We start from the raw sequence: 15,944 nt of genomic DNA, 5'->3' as shown, positions 1-15,944 counted from the left end.
AAGTTGCAGTTGGGAGTAGGAAGCCATCATACACAGAGAGAAGTGCAGCAGTTTGCTCAGGAAGAATGGACCAAACTACCAGCTGAGAGGAGCAGACGTCTCATTAAGGGCTACAAAAAGTGCTTGATTGCAGTGATTGCCTCAAAAGGGTGTGCTACAAAATATTAGGCTAAGGGTCCCAATATTTTTTGTCCATGCCACATGTGTTACATCAAAAATCAAAAGCAACGTGTCTGTTCTATTGAATGTGGAATAGAGAACAGTAGATGCCAATTCATTTTGTCAGTTTCTTTTGGGGCTCGGTGAGAAAGAGTTCTCAGGAGGAGAAAAAGACTGTGCTTAGCCTCAGCGTAATGTAAGTCAGTCTCCCTAATGAAGAGGGAGGTTGAGCTGGGGGTTAAAGATGTCTTAGTTTTGAACTGGACTGACCCCGGTGTCCACACCAGTCAAACTGCTCTTCAGCAAGATATTCAAAGCCTGCAGGCATGTGCATCTGCTCACTCCTGCCCCTGTGACCTGACCTCTTAGCTACATTGCATATGTATGTGTGACTTGTAGGAAGAGTCACAGTAATTAATTGGACACTGCAGTGGAATTAAGACGCAATTAATTTCGTATCATTAATCGTCCAAAAGTCTGAGACCATTTTAGCTACAACCTTAAAAAAAGAAGAATAGAGATTCTGGATAAACTGTCAAATCAAGAGGGCTGCATTTTTTAACAGTGGGGCTGGCATCATCTTATGAGCAGCAGTTTATGCTACACGGATCATCTGCATATTAAACTGGCAGCATTAAACGTTCTCATTATGCTATGTGTATACAGCACAGTGCACCTCATTGTGCCCTGCATCTCTATGAGGACAACCATTACCACGCCACACACCATTTTAGCCAAAGCGTCTTAACATCTGGCATTCCCCATTAACCTCACCCGACGTAGTGAATGAAGAACACTCTCCCCTCCCTCTCCTTGAGCAAGGCATTTAGCCCCTAATTGCTCCAGTGGAGCAATGAATAAGGAAATGAGATTCAAGAAGGAGAGCACATGCCTGTTTTCACTCTCTGGTTTGTTCACTTATGCCCTCATGTGCTGGTGCTCAGGAATAACACAACCATCAATCATACAGAGAAGATCAGCACAACATAAAACTACACTGTTTATTCCGCATGATGCAAATAGACGCCTGCCTCGGTGTGATGTGGGTAATTGTGCATCAGCAAACTGACATGTTGATTGGAGGATCTGAATGCGCCTGAATGTCAATAGATGTCAATGTTACATTAGACACCTTCCAAGCTGAGAAAATCCAACACTCAGATCTGGATGCAGGTTAAAAAGAAATTGCAGTTTTATATAAATTCACATTATTAATACTGTTATTTAGCAGGTTAGTAGGAGTAAACGTAGCTCTAGCAGCAGCAGTATTACATGCATGTTACCTTGGACGAGGATGTGCACCGAAGTGGTTCTTGGTCGACTGCTCGTCTGGACCGCGCACACATACTGCCCCTCATCTGTCATGTCCACGTTTTCAATCTTGATGGTAAACTCCTCTTGATTAAGGGTCACCAGACTCACCCTGGGATCCACCGACCATTTGTCTTCTCCAGCATACAGTATACTTGACCGGTTAAGCCATGCTGTGTGTGTGACAATGTCCCCCTGTGCACACCTGTAAAGGAATAAAAACAATGCTGAAAGTAGCGCTTTATTTATTTATCTATTTATTTTAAAATTATCTGTGGTACTCAAAGAAGTGACACGTGTGAAATTTATATCCAATATTCTTGCTTGACACGTTTGTCAAACACAATAATTACTCCTCTCCCCCCTTGTACATACACTCAATTGGCAGTTTATGAGGTACACCTTGCTAAAACTAATGCAATCTAATTCAGCAGTCTTGCAATAAATCCTCCCCTTCATGAAGGTCATAATGCTCAGTTAGTGCTGAAATTGTTTCAGAGAGGTGCTGATCCAGCTTTATGGTCCTTTTGGAGGCTGCAGTTTGAGGCGCTGTTGGACTGTGCTGCAATGAGCGAAGCAAAGTTATTTAAATTGGCATAAATAATTAGCTAGGTGTTCCTATTAAACTGACAACTGAGTATACATGAGGACTCTTCATTATTCATTGCAAATTCCTGTTCTGGTTTATTTTTTGTTTAGTTTTTTTCTGTCTGGCTGTGGTGGACACTCATCCCACTGATGAGCAAACCTTCAACCAGAGAGGAGGAAGTGATCAGTGAAAGCAGTTGGTGTAGTGTTGGGTTCTCCATTGCAAAGGGCTTTCAGGGCCCGCTGCTGTAAAACCTCACCGATACTGAACCTGTACCACAGGACAGCACAGTCAACAGGTCCAGCTGAATTTTACAGGCTTATTCTGAGAAAGCGTACTCACAGCATAAAACATGTACAGTAACTATCAGTTGGTTTGTGATAACTGAAATAAATGCTTTTTAAAAAAAAAAAAATCAGTTTCCTATTGCCTGGGGGGCATTATTAGGTACACCACCATGTGTCCTTTACTTCGCTACAGAATCACCTTCACTCAAATTTAGTCAATCTTAACAGCTTGCTTGAAATATTGAGTTTTGTTTTTTTTCCCCCAAACACTCAGTAACTAGATGCATTGTACATATGCAAACGCAGCTCTCAAACAGTCATCAGGTTTCTTTTGTTATTGCCCACACACTTGGTTTGTGACATTCAAAAACTGATTGAGACAATGAGCTGAAACTGCACCGCTGTGCTCTGTTGCAATTAGAACAGATTGGTTTCACCAGTCACAAAACGCAGCTTTGATACCGGAGCTAGGTCAATAATCTTTGACTGTTTCCACGGAGCAACACATCTGCTGTATTTTCAGACACAATCTTTAGAGGCTGCTGAGAAAAGTAACACACAAGCATTTAAAAAAAAAAGAAAAGAAAAAAAGTATAACTAACAAGAGAGCGAGCCAATGGCAGAAGAAAATCATACTGTGTACAAACAGTGCTTTTGGCTGCCAAATGTCTGTTTGTCATCTGGGTTTATTTATCTTTCAGTAGGCTAATTTTCCAATGTACAGAAGAGCAAGAGATTTCAAACATTCAAACAGTTTACAGTGGTGACAATGTAACAGAAGCTCAACACTTTACGGCTCAAAGACTCTCAGCTCCATTTACACTGTCACAGCTTTTGTTACAGCATCAGTCTCTTCCACTTCAGTGGCTGCAGTAGGGTCAATGGCATCCTTGGGGCATTTTGTGGTGCTATGGTGGGGAAAGAGGACAAAAAAAAAAAACTGGTGTGTGTATGTGTGTGTGCAATCAATACCCAGGAGCACTGGCCTTCAAAAATAATGGATCACAGTGTATGTGAGATGGTGAGGTTATCAATTTACTATGATGAAGTACATTCAAAGTACAGTTTTTATTTCTAATGGTTATGGTAAATTAATTTCTGAGCTGTAAAAGTATTGCACGGTGCAGACGCACTGCTAAATGTTAATCTTTATAGATATAACCAATAACAGCAAGGCTTGAACTGTACTTTCACTGTAACTTTCCTTTAAAGGCATACCTCTGGTATGGCTGAAAACAAGAACTTAGAGATGTTAAGGTCAGCCACAGACTTACAAGGACACATGCTTGCATATACATAGGTGCTCACTCAAGTGTAAAAACTGAAGGATGAAACATTTCTTGGAAGAGATCCAGCACACAGCTTCTTTGGTGAGTGGCAAATGTACTCTGTCAGCCTCAATGTCCTTGTTAGGCCATTACCTAAAGAGACAGGTTTTCATCAATACAGAAGAGGAAACCTGTTTTGTGATTTTTGATGTAGCAACATGACAGCTTCCTACCCCTCTGCTAAAAGGCAGGAAAAGCACAAGAACTCAAGCTTTCTCTATTTCAAACAAAGAAGGAAGGCACAAAAATAACATTTTAAAAAATTGGTTAAATCACATGACTGATGGTTTCATTTTTTTTAAGAGAACTTGAACAGCAGCTGTAAATCTTGCTTTTGCTTCCCTCTAGTGGTTTATCATGTGCGGTGATGTGGAAGTGTACCGTGAGATTTTAGTACACAGTGACATCACAGCTGGGCGTGGTCAGAGGTACGACAGACAAACTTTCAAGCAGAAAGGTCAGTGAAATACTGGTTTTCATTATGGTTTGAAATGACTCTTTAAACTCGGTTAGACATAATGCTACAAACCTACAAATCTAAGCAGCTTCTCTGCAGCTGAGCAGCAGAGTGTGAATAATTTAATGTTTTAACAGACCAGTGTAGGCCATGAGGTTTAGTATCTTAATGGTCATGTTTCATGATGTACAGTATGGGTATTATATTTCAAAATACAATATCTTTAATTTATTGCAGACTTCATCGTGCTTCCACACCTAGATGTACTGTCTTAATACGAAATGAAATGAATACTTTCCACTTTGATATATAAAGTCCCATGGTAACTTAAACCAACAAGCTTCCATGAGAAACCATTGCCTCGGTATCCTAGACATGCTCGAAAATAGAAGACAAGTCCACTGTTGTACTAAAGGGAACATTTTTCTCAGATGGACCATAGCATGAATATAATGAGCCCCAGATGCGCACCATTCGATCTACAACAAAGGTACAAAGTAGACACAAGTTGGTGCACATTTGAAAATACTGCTGTTTAAGCGGAGGGGGGCACTCCATCGAGTCTGCAGATTCACATGAAGAACAAAAACAGTTATATAAAGTCTTCTGTGGGGTGGGGTGGGGGGGGTTCACAAGTTTGATAAAAAAAAAATGATCCCAATGACATCATTTGGGTTCAGGTTCAGACAGACTTCTCAGACAAATGGAGGTGTCCTGTAAGAGGCTACTGAGGTGCATTAAGTGAAACGCAGCATCCACAGTTTCTGTAGCTTGACCCGTATTAGTGTCTAAAGGTCTGAATATCTCTGCCTCTGCTCGTTCGATACTGACCTTTTCTTTCTGTCTTCTTTTAAACCCCACATCTTTATGGAAGTGCTATACCAAATTGCTGCAGTATAAAGACAGAAGTACTTGTTCACCACCACCACCACCACCCACAGGGACCTGGCTTCAATCTGAGGCAATAGTGTTTTCAACCCTAAAACACAAACTCAGTGCAGTTTTCATGGGTAGGAGGCTGATGACGGATCATAGCTATGTCTGTCCACATCCTCCACCGGCCAAGTTACAGTATACACTCTTTATTCATTCTGGGCACTACTGTATACAAGTAAGGCTATCCTAATATGGCTATTGAGGGTTGTCCTTCCTTTAGATTTTGATCAACAAGATCTTGTAAAGGAGGCACACTGTCACTAACTCTCACAACACTGGTCTCTCGATGACAGTCAATGGGAAACTACTGTGTTTCAGCAGGTTTAAATATGGGCAATGTCAGATTATGTTTCCATGTTCTGAAATAAAACAGCTCAGACAGAAAAGATTGTGCTTTTGAGACACTTATAAAGAAGGATGTGTATTCATATCTTTCTACTACTACTACAGGTATATGGACTTGTAGTTCACCCATTCTTTTGATTTAGCTTGTGCATTTTGATACTCACATCACACTGATAATCAAAGTTACAGATGATTTATACGGTTTATTTTCTTACTAATTTTTCTAGCTTCCTCCTTCTTCTCCCACATCAGTGTTGTGCTGAGTTTTACCATGGCAACAGTACAACATACTAAAGGTAAGCTAACACCATCTTTATTCTGTAAATAAAATAAATAAAATTAAAAAGACTTGTGGTAAAATGTCTCCTGAAGTTACCGTGTATTATTATCAGCCACTACGATAGGTGGACTTCTGACACAGGCTACAGTGCAACAGAATCTAGGGCTAAATTGGTGTACTATGTTTAACAAAAGAAAAAAAAATCATGATTACATGAATTTTAAAGTGCTCAGTAATCTTCCTGTTTACTTATCAGTCTTTAAGGTCAAAGTCACGGTCAGTGCCTCCTACAGAAATGCCGCCTTCAGGGGTTTTCGTTTAATTTGAGAGGGTCACTGACACAGTTAAGGGTATCTCAGCACCGTGTGCTGTCTTCCAATTTCAAATTCATGAGAAACTCTGTGCAGTCATGTTGAGTGAGTGGGAGCGCTGCCTCTTTGAGTGCGATGAAAGAGTACAAAACAAGTCCTAAAATATAAAATTGCAGTCGCTGGTCTCTCGATAGTCATTAAATGAGGAGAAAAGAGAGAGTAAAGAAAGAGTAAAGCTCCAGTGCCTCTTCTGTTGAGTTTTGTGGCACATTGGTCAAGATTCTTTGTCTCCACTCTCATTCACAGCTCGGCATGAACTTCAGTACTTTTTCTTCAGCTCCATACTTAATCCATGTGGTGTTAACATTCACAACACCACATTAGAAGTGAAAATGTTCAGCAACTAATTGGAATGATGCTTGCTGATGTGTAATTTTAGAAGTTTATTGAAAAGAAAATTTGTCAAGTCAAACTTGTCAAGTTTGACTGTGGTTGATATTCCTAAAGTATGAAAAGAACAAGAAGAAACACGAAGGTAAAAATATTTTACATACCAACATACCATATATATGTATATGTGTATGTATGTATATACATATACATATACATATATATATATATATATATACACACACACACACACACACACACACACACACACACACACACACATTTCCAATCCTCCTAACAGGAGGAAGGGAAGGAGAGATTGAGGTGAAACTGTAGCCGTAAGGAAACAGCTTCTCTCCTCACGTTTTCTGACAGGAATGTGCAGATCATTAAAAATACATGGCACTTGTAGCAATTAGATGTCACCTGCAGACTTTGTTTGCACTGCAGATCAGTTAATGTTTAATGCTGTGTCATCAGTGGCTTTGCTTCCAGGAACACAACCCTCATCTCTTCTGACGTTCAGTCACTAAAAAGATTAACATCACCTCCTAATGATTCACATGCAACTGAACTTAAGTACAACAAAAACAGAAAAGACAAAAAAAAAGTCCATATCTTAATAAGATATTAACAAGATACAAGTTACATTTAGTTAATTTTTCTGTTTTCCCTTTAATCCAGGAGGTAAATATATCTGAAAACACATTTAAATAAAAAGCAACTATATACACATTAATATTTTAATTAAATATTTATTCTGACAGTAAAACACATGACATTAAGTTTAAATTCAAAGTGGTTTACTTTGCAAATGACATGTAACAACCTCCAAGTTATAAAAAGAGTGAGCTGAACTGAAATGCACATTAGTAAGAGGTCTTTCAAACATGGCTGAAATGCTCCAAGAACAATGGATCCTTCAATCAGTTTAAGTCACCACACAACACACAACAGCAACTCTGGCACTGGAGCTTGTTCTTCAGTGAACTGCAGGTAGCTGCAGGAAATCAAAGACTTCTGAGCTCCGACCTAAAATTTCCCATCTTTAATTAAGATTATACAAAAATCCAGTGCCTGGTTCTGTCAGACATGGGTGCTATTTGACTGAAAGGCCTGTGGGGTCGGCTGTGTAGCTGGACGTGTGGTCTGCTAATCTTTCCATGATCTCAGACAGGAGTATTGTCCAGCACAGTAACATCTTTGACACATTCTTCATTCTCATCCCTCAGTACTGCCTCTGTTGCCACAGAGAAAAGTGGAATGATAATTTCGTCTGGTCATAATGTCCCATGAGAGTTTCCCAGAGGGGACAGTAGACCAGTGTCTTGTGAGGACACTGATGTACCATCCATCTGTTAATCTGCCCTTGGATCAGTAGCAGAGCTTGAACTTGTCATTCAGATTGCTAACGTGTCTGGTTTTCAGTCTGAGTAGTCAGTGTGAGCACTATTGATGGAATTATCTGTGATTGTCCCCTCGTGTTTAATCGCTGGTAGAATGGAGTGTGAAGTAATCACCAGAGTCGTCGTCCAAGTAATGCAGCTAAAACTTTCAAGGCAACCGAATCCATCTGGACAGAAGCAGGAAAATCAACAAGTGGAATGAAGGCAGGTGTTTAAGAGTCAATGTAACGTTTCAATGCCACCATGTGTTTGCCTCCCACTAAATATGCTGCAGCAGGGTCTTATTCCCAGTGTGGTTAGCGAGAGAACCAGTTGATTCATAAGGCAAAACCATCCCAGCAGCATATTTAGTTCCATGGTGGATCAGCACATTGGTCACAGAGGTTTGTCCCATCATGACTTTTTGGACTTGTTAAGGTGAAATGCTGCTTGCAGATGAACATAATGAGACACTGAGCCAATTACAATGGAATTATGCCTTCAAAAAGATTGTGTGGAACATATATACCACAACAGTGTAACAGAGCAGGATTTCCCTTTACAGACTCAACATGTAAATCACAAGTCTCTTTGGATTTTTGGTGGAAAAGCTCCTGAAAGCACCTTTCTCTGCTCATGGTCAAAATGAACCCCAACCCAAAAACCTGCAGATATAATGTCCAGAGCAGCTCCAAAGCACCAAACTTGTCTTCTGAAGCACGAAAAACAGTACAGATACTCTGGTATCTGTACCAACCTGAGGCAAAACATATTCCTTCCTTCTCAAATGCTGTGAGATCTTTCAAAAGAGGCTCCAGAAAATGATTTGCTTTACAAAGGAGAGCCAAATAAACTGATGTTAGCTGTGATCTCTGTTGAGATGGAACATCCGCAGGTACCCAGCACAGTGCTGTGACTTTGTGTTTTGCTTTTTTTTTTTTTTTTTTCCACGATGTTCCAAGTAGATTTCAAAATCATCTTGGAAAGAGCGAAATGCTGAACTCTTAATTAGCATGAAATTCATTTAGCTTGAAATATTTACCATCATGGAAGGATGCCAACTGTGAAGTGTTTGAATGTTTACTCAACACATTGTTTACAGTGTCTTCATTAGTCAACAGTATTCCTGTAGGAGTTGAAGAACAGGAATATACTGATAGCTCCACTTCTCCTCTGGATTCAGAATATGTTCTACTAACTGGATTACAATGAGTTTTCCTTGGAACATTTCCCCCTTGTAAAACTGACACACAAATATCACAAACTATCTTTGGAATATCCTGAGTTGATGATGTGCCAGAGATGTTATAGATGCTTTCCAATTTTAACAAAAGAAAACCAGTATTTTTCACTCTTTCACTTTGACATATCTCTTTCACAGCCCAACTCTAACGTGGTGTCAATGTCCACATCACCATGTGGTCCCACGCTGGAAAGTGGATTAGTCTTTATCTGAATGGGATGTTCGTTTTCTGCTTCTGTGTGTCCTAAGAGTCCCTATGCTGGAAACTACATCATTCAAATACACATTCTATGGTTTAATATCTTTTCAAATAGAAATTAATATGTTGAAAATACTGTGTTGTATTAGGGTAAAATGAAACACAAATCTAACATGTGAAAAACAGCACAACTTCACACACACTTCAGTTTCCTGTGAATTGTGGGATCTATACAAGCGTGTGCGTAGGCCACACGTCTTAAATGAGCATGGACAGTTGAAATAATGACAGAGCATTGAATGTCCACGACCAAAAGTACCATTCTTCACTCGATAATGCTTGAGCAGTGTCCCCGTTTGATGAAGCCACAAATGTGCACAGCTTAAGTTGCTGTGATTTTTTTTTACATGAAATACATTTAAATAATAGACGCAAAATTATGACAAAACTATTTTTTTAGACATTTCATTTTAGTACCTCCTAAAACAGTAACTTAAGGATAAGTCCGTTAAGTGATTAACAGAGATATTTGTAAATCCAGAATTATTTTGGGGGGGTGTAGATTTATTAAGATGGTAAATAAGTGTTATTCATAATTAAGTATTAATGAGTGTTCTTCAATTAGAACACAGGAAGACAGTCTCTGGTGTGACAGTCGGTCACTTTGTACGTATGCAGTTTGCCCCAGCCAAAGCTCTGCTGTTAACAAAGTCATTAAAAATAAAAAAATGTCTCTGAACATAATCCAGCGACAGATTACCAATGAAACATATTTGCTGTTGCAGTTTAGTTGTAGATTAACATAACTTCAAGTAGACAGGGATGGAGCTGGAGGTGAGTCCTAATGATGTGTCTAAATAGAACATTTGTGCCGTGTTTTTCAGTCGTTCGTCGTGCACACATCTGACAGATTTAAATCAACCCAGCTGTCTACACAGGCTGCAGAGCGCCTCGCGTTTTACTCACGCTACACGCTTATAGTGACCTGAAGTGTAGTTTTATGCTTCAGATCTATTTTCTGAGTTTAACCGCAGTGATAGTGTATAAGACTTCCAAAATGCAGGTGACCTGTTATCTCACTGTTACTATGAATAAATACAGACACAGAGATGAAGAAGGCTGGGTTTTTTTGGGGGGTTTTTTTTTAATGGCTAATTGTCATAGTAACACAACGGTGCAGCACCTGGGTTACAGGTTTACTGCAGAGCAAGATTTTCTATGATATTATGCGGTTCTGATGACGTTAGCTCTGCTAATGAAGATGCATTTGAGGCTACTGATGATGAAATTTGCTTTTGTGCCATTAATGAATCAGATCAATTGAAAGCAGAAGAGGAAAAGAAAAAGACAGGAGTCATAATAGCAAATATTACAAATGCTCAGTATAGAACAGGAACACTGGAAACCACAGTATTTGTTTGTTCACAGCTATGAAATCATCAGCTTTTGTGAGAATACAAAAGTCAGCAGAGATAAAATAAAACATGTTTGTGTGATGTAATTGTAATTGAGTGATGTAAATATTCCTAAGTTAAACTCACAATAGAAAATAGTAACAAAACATTTGCATGTGTGTATGGACAATTCTTAGTGAGGAGCAATGCCTCAGTTAAGACATGCCCGGGTACTTTCTACACTGAAAACTACACAAAACAGCACTTGAGACAAGCAGTACTCATTCCCAACCACTGTGACTGAGAGTCATGCAGGTTTTATTGTAATCATCTGATCAGGAAGTGTTTTATATACTATGATATAATTACAGCAGTGGTAGGTTCCTCACAACCTGTAGTCTGGGTTGTGAAGTTACTGCCTTCAACTCAAGCCAAAACTTTGGTGTTTGGAGTCATGAAAATGTCAAACGCATCATAGTCTGTTTCCATTCGAATGACCTGTCAGGGCATGTCAGACACTGCTCTGGGCTTCTGGATGCAAAGTCTTGAAGTGGTTTGGCACTGAAGAATGAAAGGTGATGGAATGGTACATGTTTGTGTTTACTGGCTTACTGGCTTTTATGAACTTTATCCAGGATATTATGTAAATATGAAATACTGTCTCTAAATGATTCTGGCAGTGGCCAGGAATGATTTAGCTATTTTATGCAGGACTAAGCTTAAGCGCACTGTTTCCTGCAGTGCAGTCAGAAGAAATGATAAATATCTGGTGGGTAAATGTTGCCGTGCTGTACAAGAAAGCAAAAAAAAAAAGAAAATGAAAAAACATGACTGTATTTTATTTCAAAAATGTGAAAGATCTAACCTTTAAATAAATGTTAGAATAAGTGAGTCCTGCTTATCATATTTAAGATCGGGTATTGGTTCTGTCTTGCATTGATCACAGAGTAATTAAAAAGTTCCACATCATATTCATGAGTGCAGCAATGTTCATGAGAAGGACGAATAAATCATTTTTAAAAATACAGTTGAAAATGAACCTTTTCAAGAGAAGAAAAACTATTTGGGTGTCAGAATGGCAAGAAAAAAATAAAATGTCCGTGGTTAATTCTCCATTTATCAGAAATGGATGGAGAGATATTAAGATATGAGGAATTTAGTAATAAACACAGTAAATAAATTAATTAATCAAATAAACACAATCTTAATTGTTCATTCACAGCATATAATAAGAACATGAAAACCTTTCCCACTGCACTAATTATAATTGAACTTCTGGCAATTATCAATCATCTAAATTATAAAATGCACTGAAATCCTAAATGAAATATATCCACTCAAGGATTTAACCTGGATTAATCAACAGCAACTAAAATAACTGCAACTAAAATCTGCAACTAATCTGTGAATCTGATACTGAGACACCTTAACTATTTTCTATCAATGAATCAACCGACTGATCAATCAACTGATTGGCCTACTGCTCAATCGACTTATCGCTCGATTGATCTGTCTATCAATCTATTGATATACGTAGATATAGGTATATATCAGAAATATACCTCTGTATTTCCATCATATAAGACAGAAGAGAACTGTTCATGTTCTGGAGAACACTCAGACGTGATGCTTTACTAACTAAATACAAGATGAAGTAACCCTCTGCTTTCTTTTTTCATGAATTTCTTTGTTTTTACACCAACTAAGATCCACTTGTGACAGGCTGAGTCCCATCATTTATTATTTTTAATGCAGCGTCTCATGATTTTCCTCATGAAGGTCAGTAAAAGGCTCGTCTATCTAAATCTATGTCCTTACGTCCTTAGCCCACAATAACATAGCTCCTCTTAAGCGAATGACCAACTGTTGTATTCATGACACAACACACCTTTTTTAGCCTCCATTAAAGACACCTGACATATAATCACGCGAAGCAGCAACTGGTACTTTGCCAGGTAAATTTCACTAACGCGTTACTGGCTGAGAATATTCTAGTGTCACGAGCAGTGCAAACAGGGTAACAAAAAAACATGGAGGACAGGATCCAAATGCACACTCAAAGTCAGAGCCAACAAAAGGTTTACGGGGCAGTGAGACAGGAAAAGGTCAAAACCAGAGACAGCAGTCCAAACAAGCAAACAAGTCCAGTAAGGCAGAGGCAAGAATCCAGAATCCAGTAAACAGAGGGTCAAAATTCAGGTAAGTTGGGCAAAACATGAGGAACCAGGGCAAGAAGCAAGCAGCAGCTAAACTAACACAACATTCTGACAACTGAAAGACAGGAAGACCAGGCTGTAGATACACTAAAGACTAATTAACTAATAAGACATGGAAAAACAGCAGGAAAAACAGGTGGGAAGTGAACAAGTGATTTCAAAATAAAACAGGAAATGCTACACAAAAAGTCCAGGGGCAGATTGTGACATTTAGAGCGTTTTTAATTTCTTCAGCTCTGCTGTCCATGGGCGAGTTAATGAAACTGCTCTGAGTCAAACTCATTTTACAATATAATAAGTGCAGATATAACCATAAAGAGGTCATGACAACATTTAGATCAGAGAGTAATCAAGTAATGGTTCTGCTCATTGTGGCTGACACAGAAACAACCTGTTTAGTCTTTGTGTTTAATCAAACAGCTATGTTGTGGTAGCTGCAGGTGTGTGTGCCTGGGCTGTGACTAAGTGTTTTCCATCTCCATGTTGAACAAAGTAGATAAACAAGCACTGTCATGACCTGATGGAGAAAGAGCCACTTGAGCTGCCTGAAGTTCCGCCATAATCACAATGATGTATTGAGCCTCACCAGTTATGCTGATGGGACCATTAATTAACCCAATTCATGCATTCATTAGGAAACATTTCTGTGTCAACATACTCGTCTCCACCAACATGTGGGTGGAATAAATCTGCATGCTGCATCTTAAAGCCCAGCTGTGGTATTTTCACTGGGCTCTAATACGTAGCGTTCAAATTACGATGGACGGACAGAAATGTTTCCATGATAGAATGATAAGCATCATGGGGTGTAAGACAGTGAGCGGGCAGATTATTAGTAAGAAATTTACTATATTTTGCTCTTTTTTTGTAGGCTTTGTAAGTTTGTAAGTTTTTTAAAGTATAAGTTGCAAAACTGTTGCAAAACAATCTGACTAAATTATTATTTTTTTTTTTATGTTTAGAGTCTCAGCACAGAAAATGCTGCCTGTGAATGTCATCTGGGCAGCAATTATTGTTTCTCACCATGTCACCGGCAACATGAATTAATGGTATATAAATATAATTTCTATGACACAAGGCTCTCTGTTGAGGACGATCAAATGAAAGTCATGCTTTCAGAAGAACGCTGCTAAGGCAGGATCGCTGACAATTATGAGAATGCCTGCCTGGAAGATGTCGGGCTTGTTGTTGTCACTATGGCAACAACAACCTCTTTTTGAACATTGGTAAAAGCAAGGAACTGGTTGTGGATTGTGGGGGGAAGCAGCAGAGGAACTACACACTCCCGGGTTATTTGACAGAACACTTGTGGAGAAGGTGATCACCTTCAGGTACCTGGGAGTCCACATCACTGAGAATCTAACATGGTTCACATTCACAGATATGTTAGTGATGAAAGGTGATGCAGTGCCTTTACCGCCCCAGAGTCTCCCTGGGGGGGGGGGGGGGGGGTCTACACAGACCTGCTACTGTGGTACTGTGGAAAGCTTCCTAGTAGGGAGCATCACCAGCTGGTCTGGGAACTGCCCAACAGAGAGTGGTGAACCACTGGAGCTTCACTACACGTTCTGCAGGACTTATACAGCAGAGGGTGCAGAATCAGAGCTGGAGTACGGAGAAGACTACAGCTTGTGCACTCAGGTAAATGCTTCTCCACAGAGGAGGGAAAAAAAAAAAAAACTTCTTCCCTCACCATCAGGATTGTGACCTCTGTCCTCTGTCCTCTGACCTCTGTCCTCAGCCTTGTTTCAGCTCTAATTGTTTATCTTTTAATTTATATCTGATTCTATTCCACTGCACATGAGCATGTGCCAAATTAAAAATTAAGTTAAAAGAACAGTAGATAAAGTTTTCCAATCACTTTCCATTCAACCTGCAGTTCTGAAGCATCACTTACAGTAATAAGATAATGTCATATATTGTTACGGTATAAAGCAGCTGGGCTAAATAAATTGTATTATAGCGATGTGTGTGAAGGTCATGCAGTGTGAGAGCCATTGAAAAGATTGTGTAAATTGCCCCTGGATTATGTCCAGTCTTTTTTTTTTTTTTTTCCTCAGCACCGGTTCATGCTTTTCAGACTGCGGGCACCTGAACCTTCCAAACGGCCGAGCTGCTAAGTCACGGCTGAGACGGAGGGAATGAAAATTGACAATCAATGGCAATCTTCCAGTCAGCCAGGTATACATACTGTTCTGCTTTGCTGCTATTTCATAATTAGTATTCTGACACTTTGTCTGTACAGACCACCTGTTCTTTGTCTTCTTGATATATATTTCAGTCTTTGGGTTTATTTAAATAATTAAAAAAAAAAAGAGAGAGAGAGAGAGACCATGAGTGCAGCAAAGAGCTCAAACAGCTGCAAAAGAATGAATCAATTTCAAAGCAGACTGTAGCACTGACTGAAAAGATGGAGGCTTGTTATGTAATTTCTTATGCCAATACAAAATCACTGAAATTTATGAACAAAGGAAATTTTAAAGTCATACGTGCTGTAAGGATGATTAGAATATTTACTGGTAGTAAATGCTGTTGTCAGATGTTTGTAACTTAAACAGAACACTTCCCAGAGTCAGGGAGATGAGTCTACTTCAGCAGCTTTTGTATCACAACATCTTTCTCCTTAAGAATTGATCACTTCCATTGTCACGCGCATGAATTCTGATTGATTTAACACAGAAACAATTCAACCTTCTGCAAGTTCATGAAAAAAAAAATAAAATTATTGCAGCAGCACAATTGGTTTTGTTCTGAAAAACCATAAAAGGATCCTGACAGTAAAAGCAAACACAGCCACCGTGGCTGTATGTATGAAAAAGAGTGTCACTTTTAGAAACGCAGACTTTTACAAAAGTAAGAAAAGGGAAGATGCAGAACTGGACACACTTTGATTTATAAATGAATCTGAGCGGTAGAGTCCACAAACACCACAGTAATGACAGAAAAAAATACAGATATATAACTACTTTAACAGACTCTACTGGCTGTTTCAAGATCCAAAGCCAAGCAGCCTCCTCCTCATATCCGAGAGCAGCTTCTGACTCCGCATTTCTCTGATATAATGGCATCTTAATGTGTCAGAAAGCATTAACGTAACTGTCCTGGCCGACAGGA

The 15,944-nt window shown here is 39.2% G+C and overlaps 1 protein-coding gene across 1 annotated transcript in view; it reads right to left on the bottom strand.

The window, feature by feature from the left end:
• The window catches only part of ntm (neurotrimin), a 93,833-nt gene that overhangs the window by 30,939 nt on the left and 46,950 nt on the right, over window positions 1-15,944 (bottom strand). Inside the window, exon 2 of the mRNA XM_041051619.1 lies at window positions 1,443-1,675. Within this exon, the coding sequence (XP_040907553.1) occupies window positions 1,443-1,675 (233 nt within the window). The remainder of the gene's footprint in view (window positions 1-1,442; window positions 1,676-15,944) is intronic.

The sequence above is a fragment of the Toxotes jaculatrix genome, chromosome 12 (assembly GCF_017976425.1).
Source record: "Toxotes jaculatrix isolate fToxJac2 chromosome 12, fToxJac2.pri, whole genome shotgun sequence".
NCBI classification, from domain to species: Eukaryota; Metazoa; Chordata; class Actinopteri; family Toxotidae; genus Toxotes; species Toxotes jaculatrix.
The sequence above is the reverse complement of the archived record's forward strand: the minus strand, read 5'-3'. Positions and strand labels throughout refer to the sequence as shown.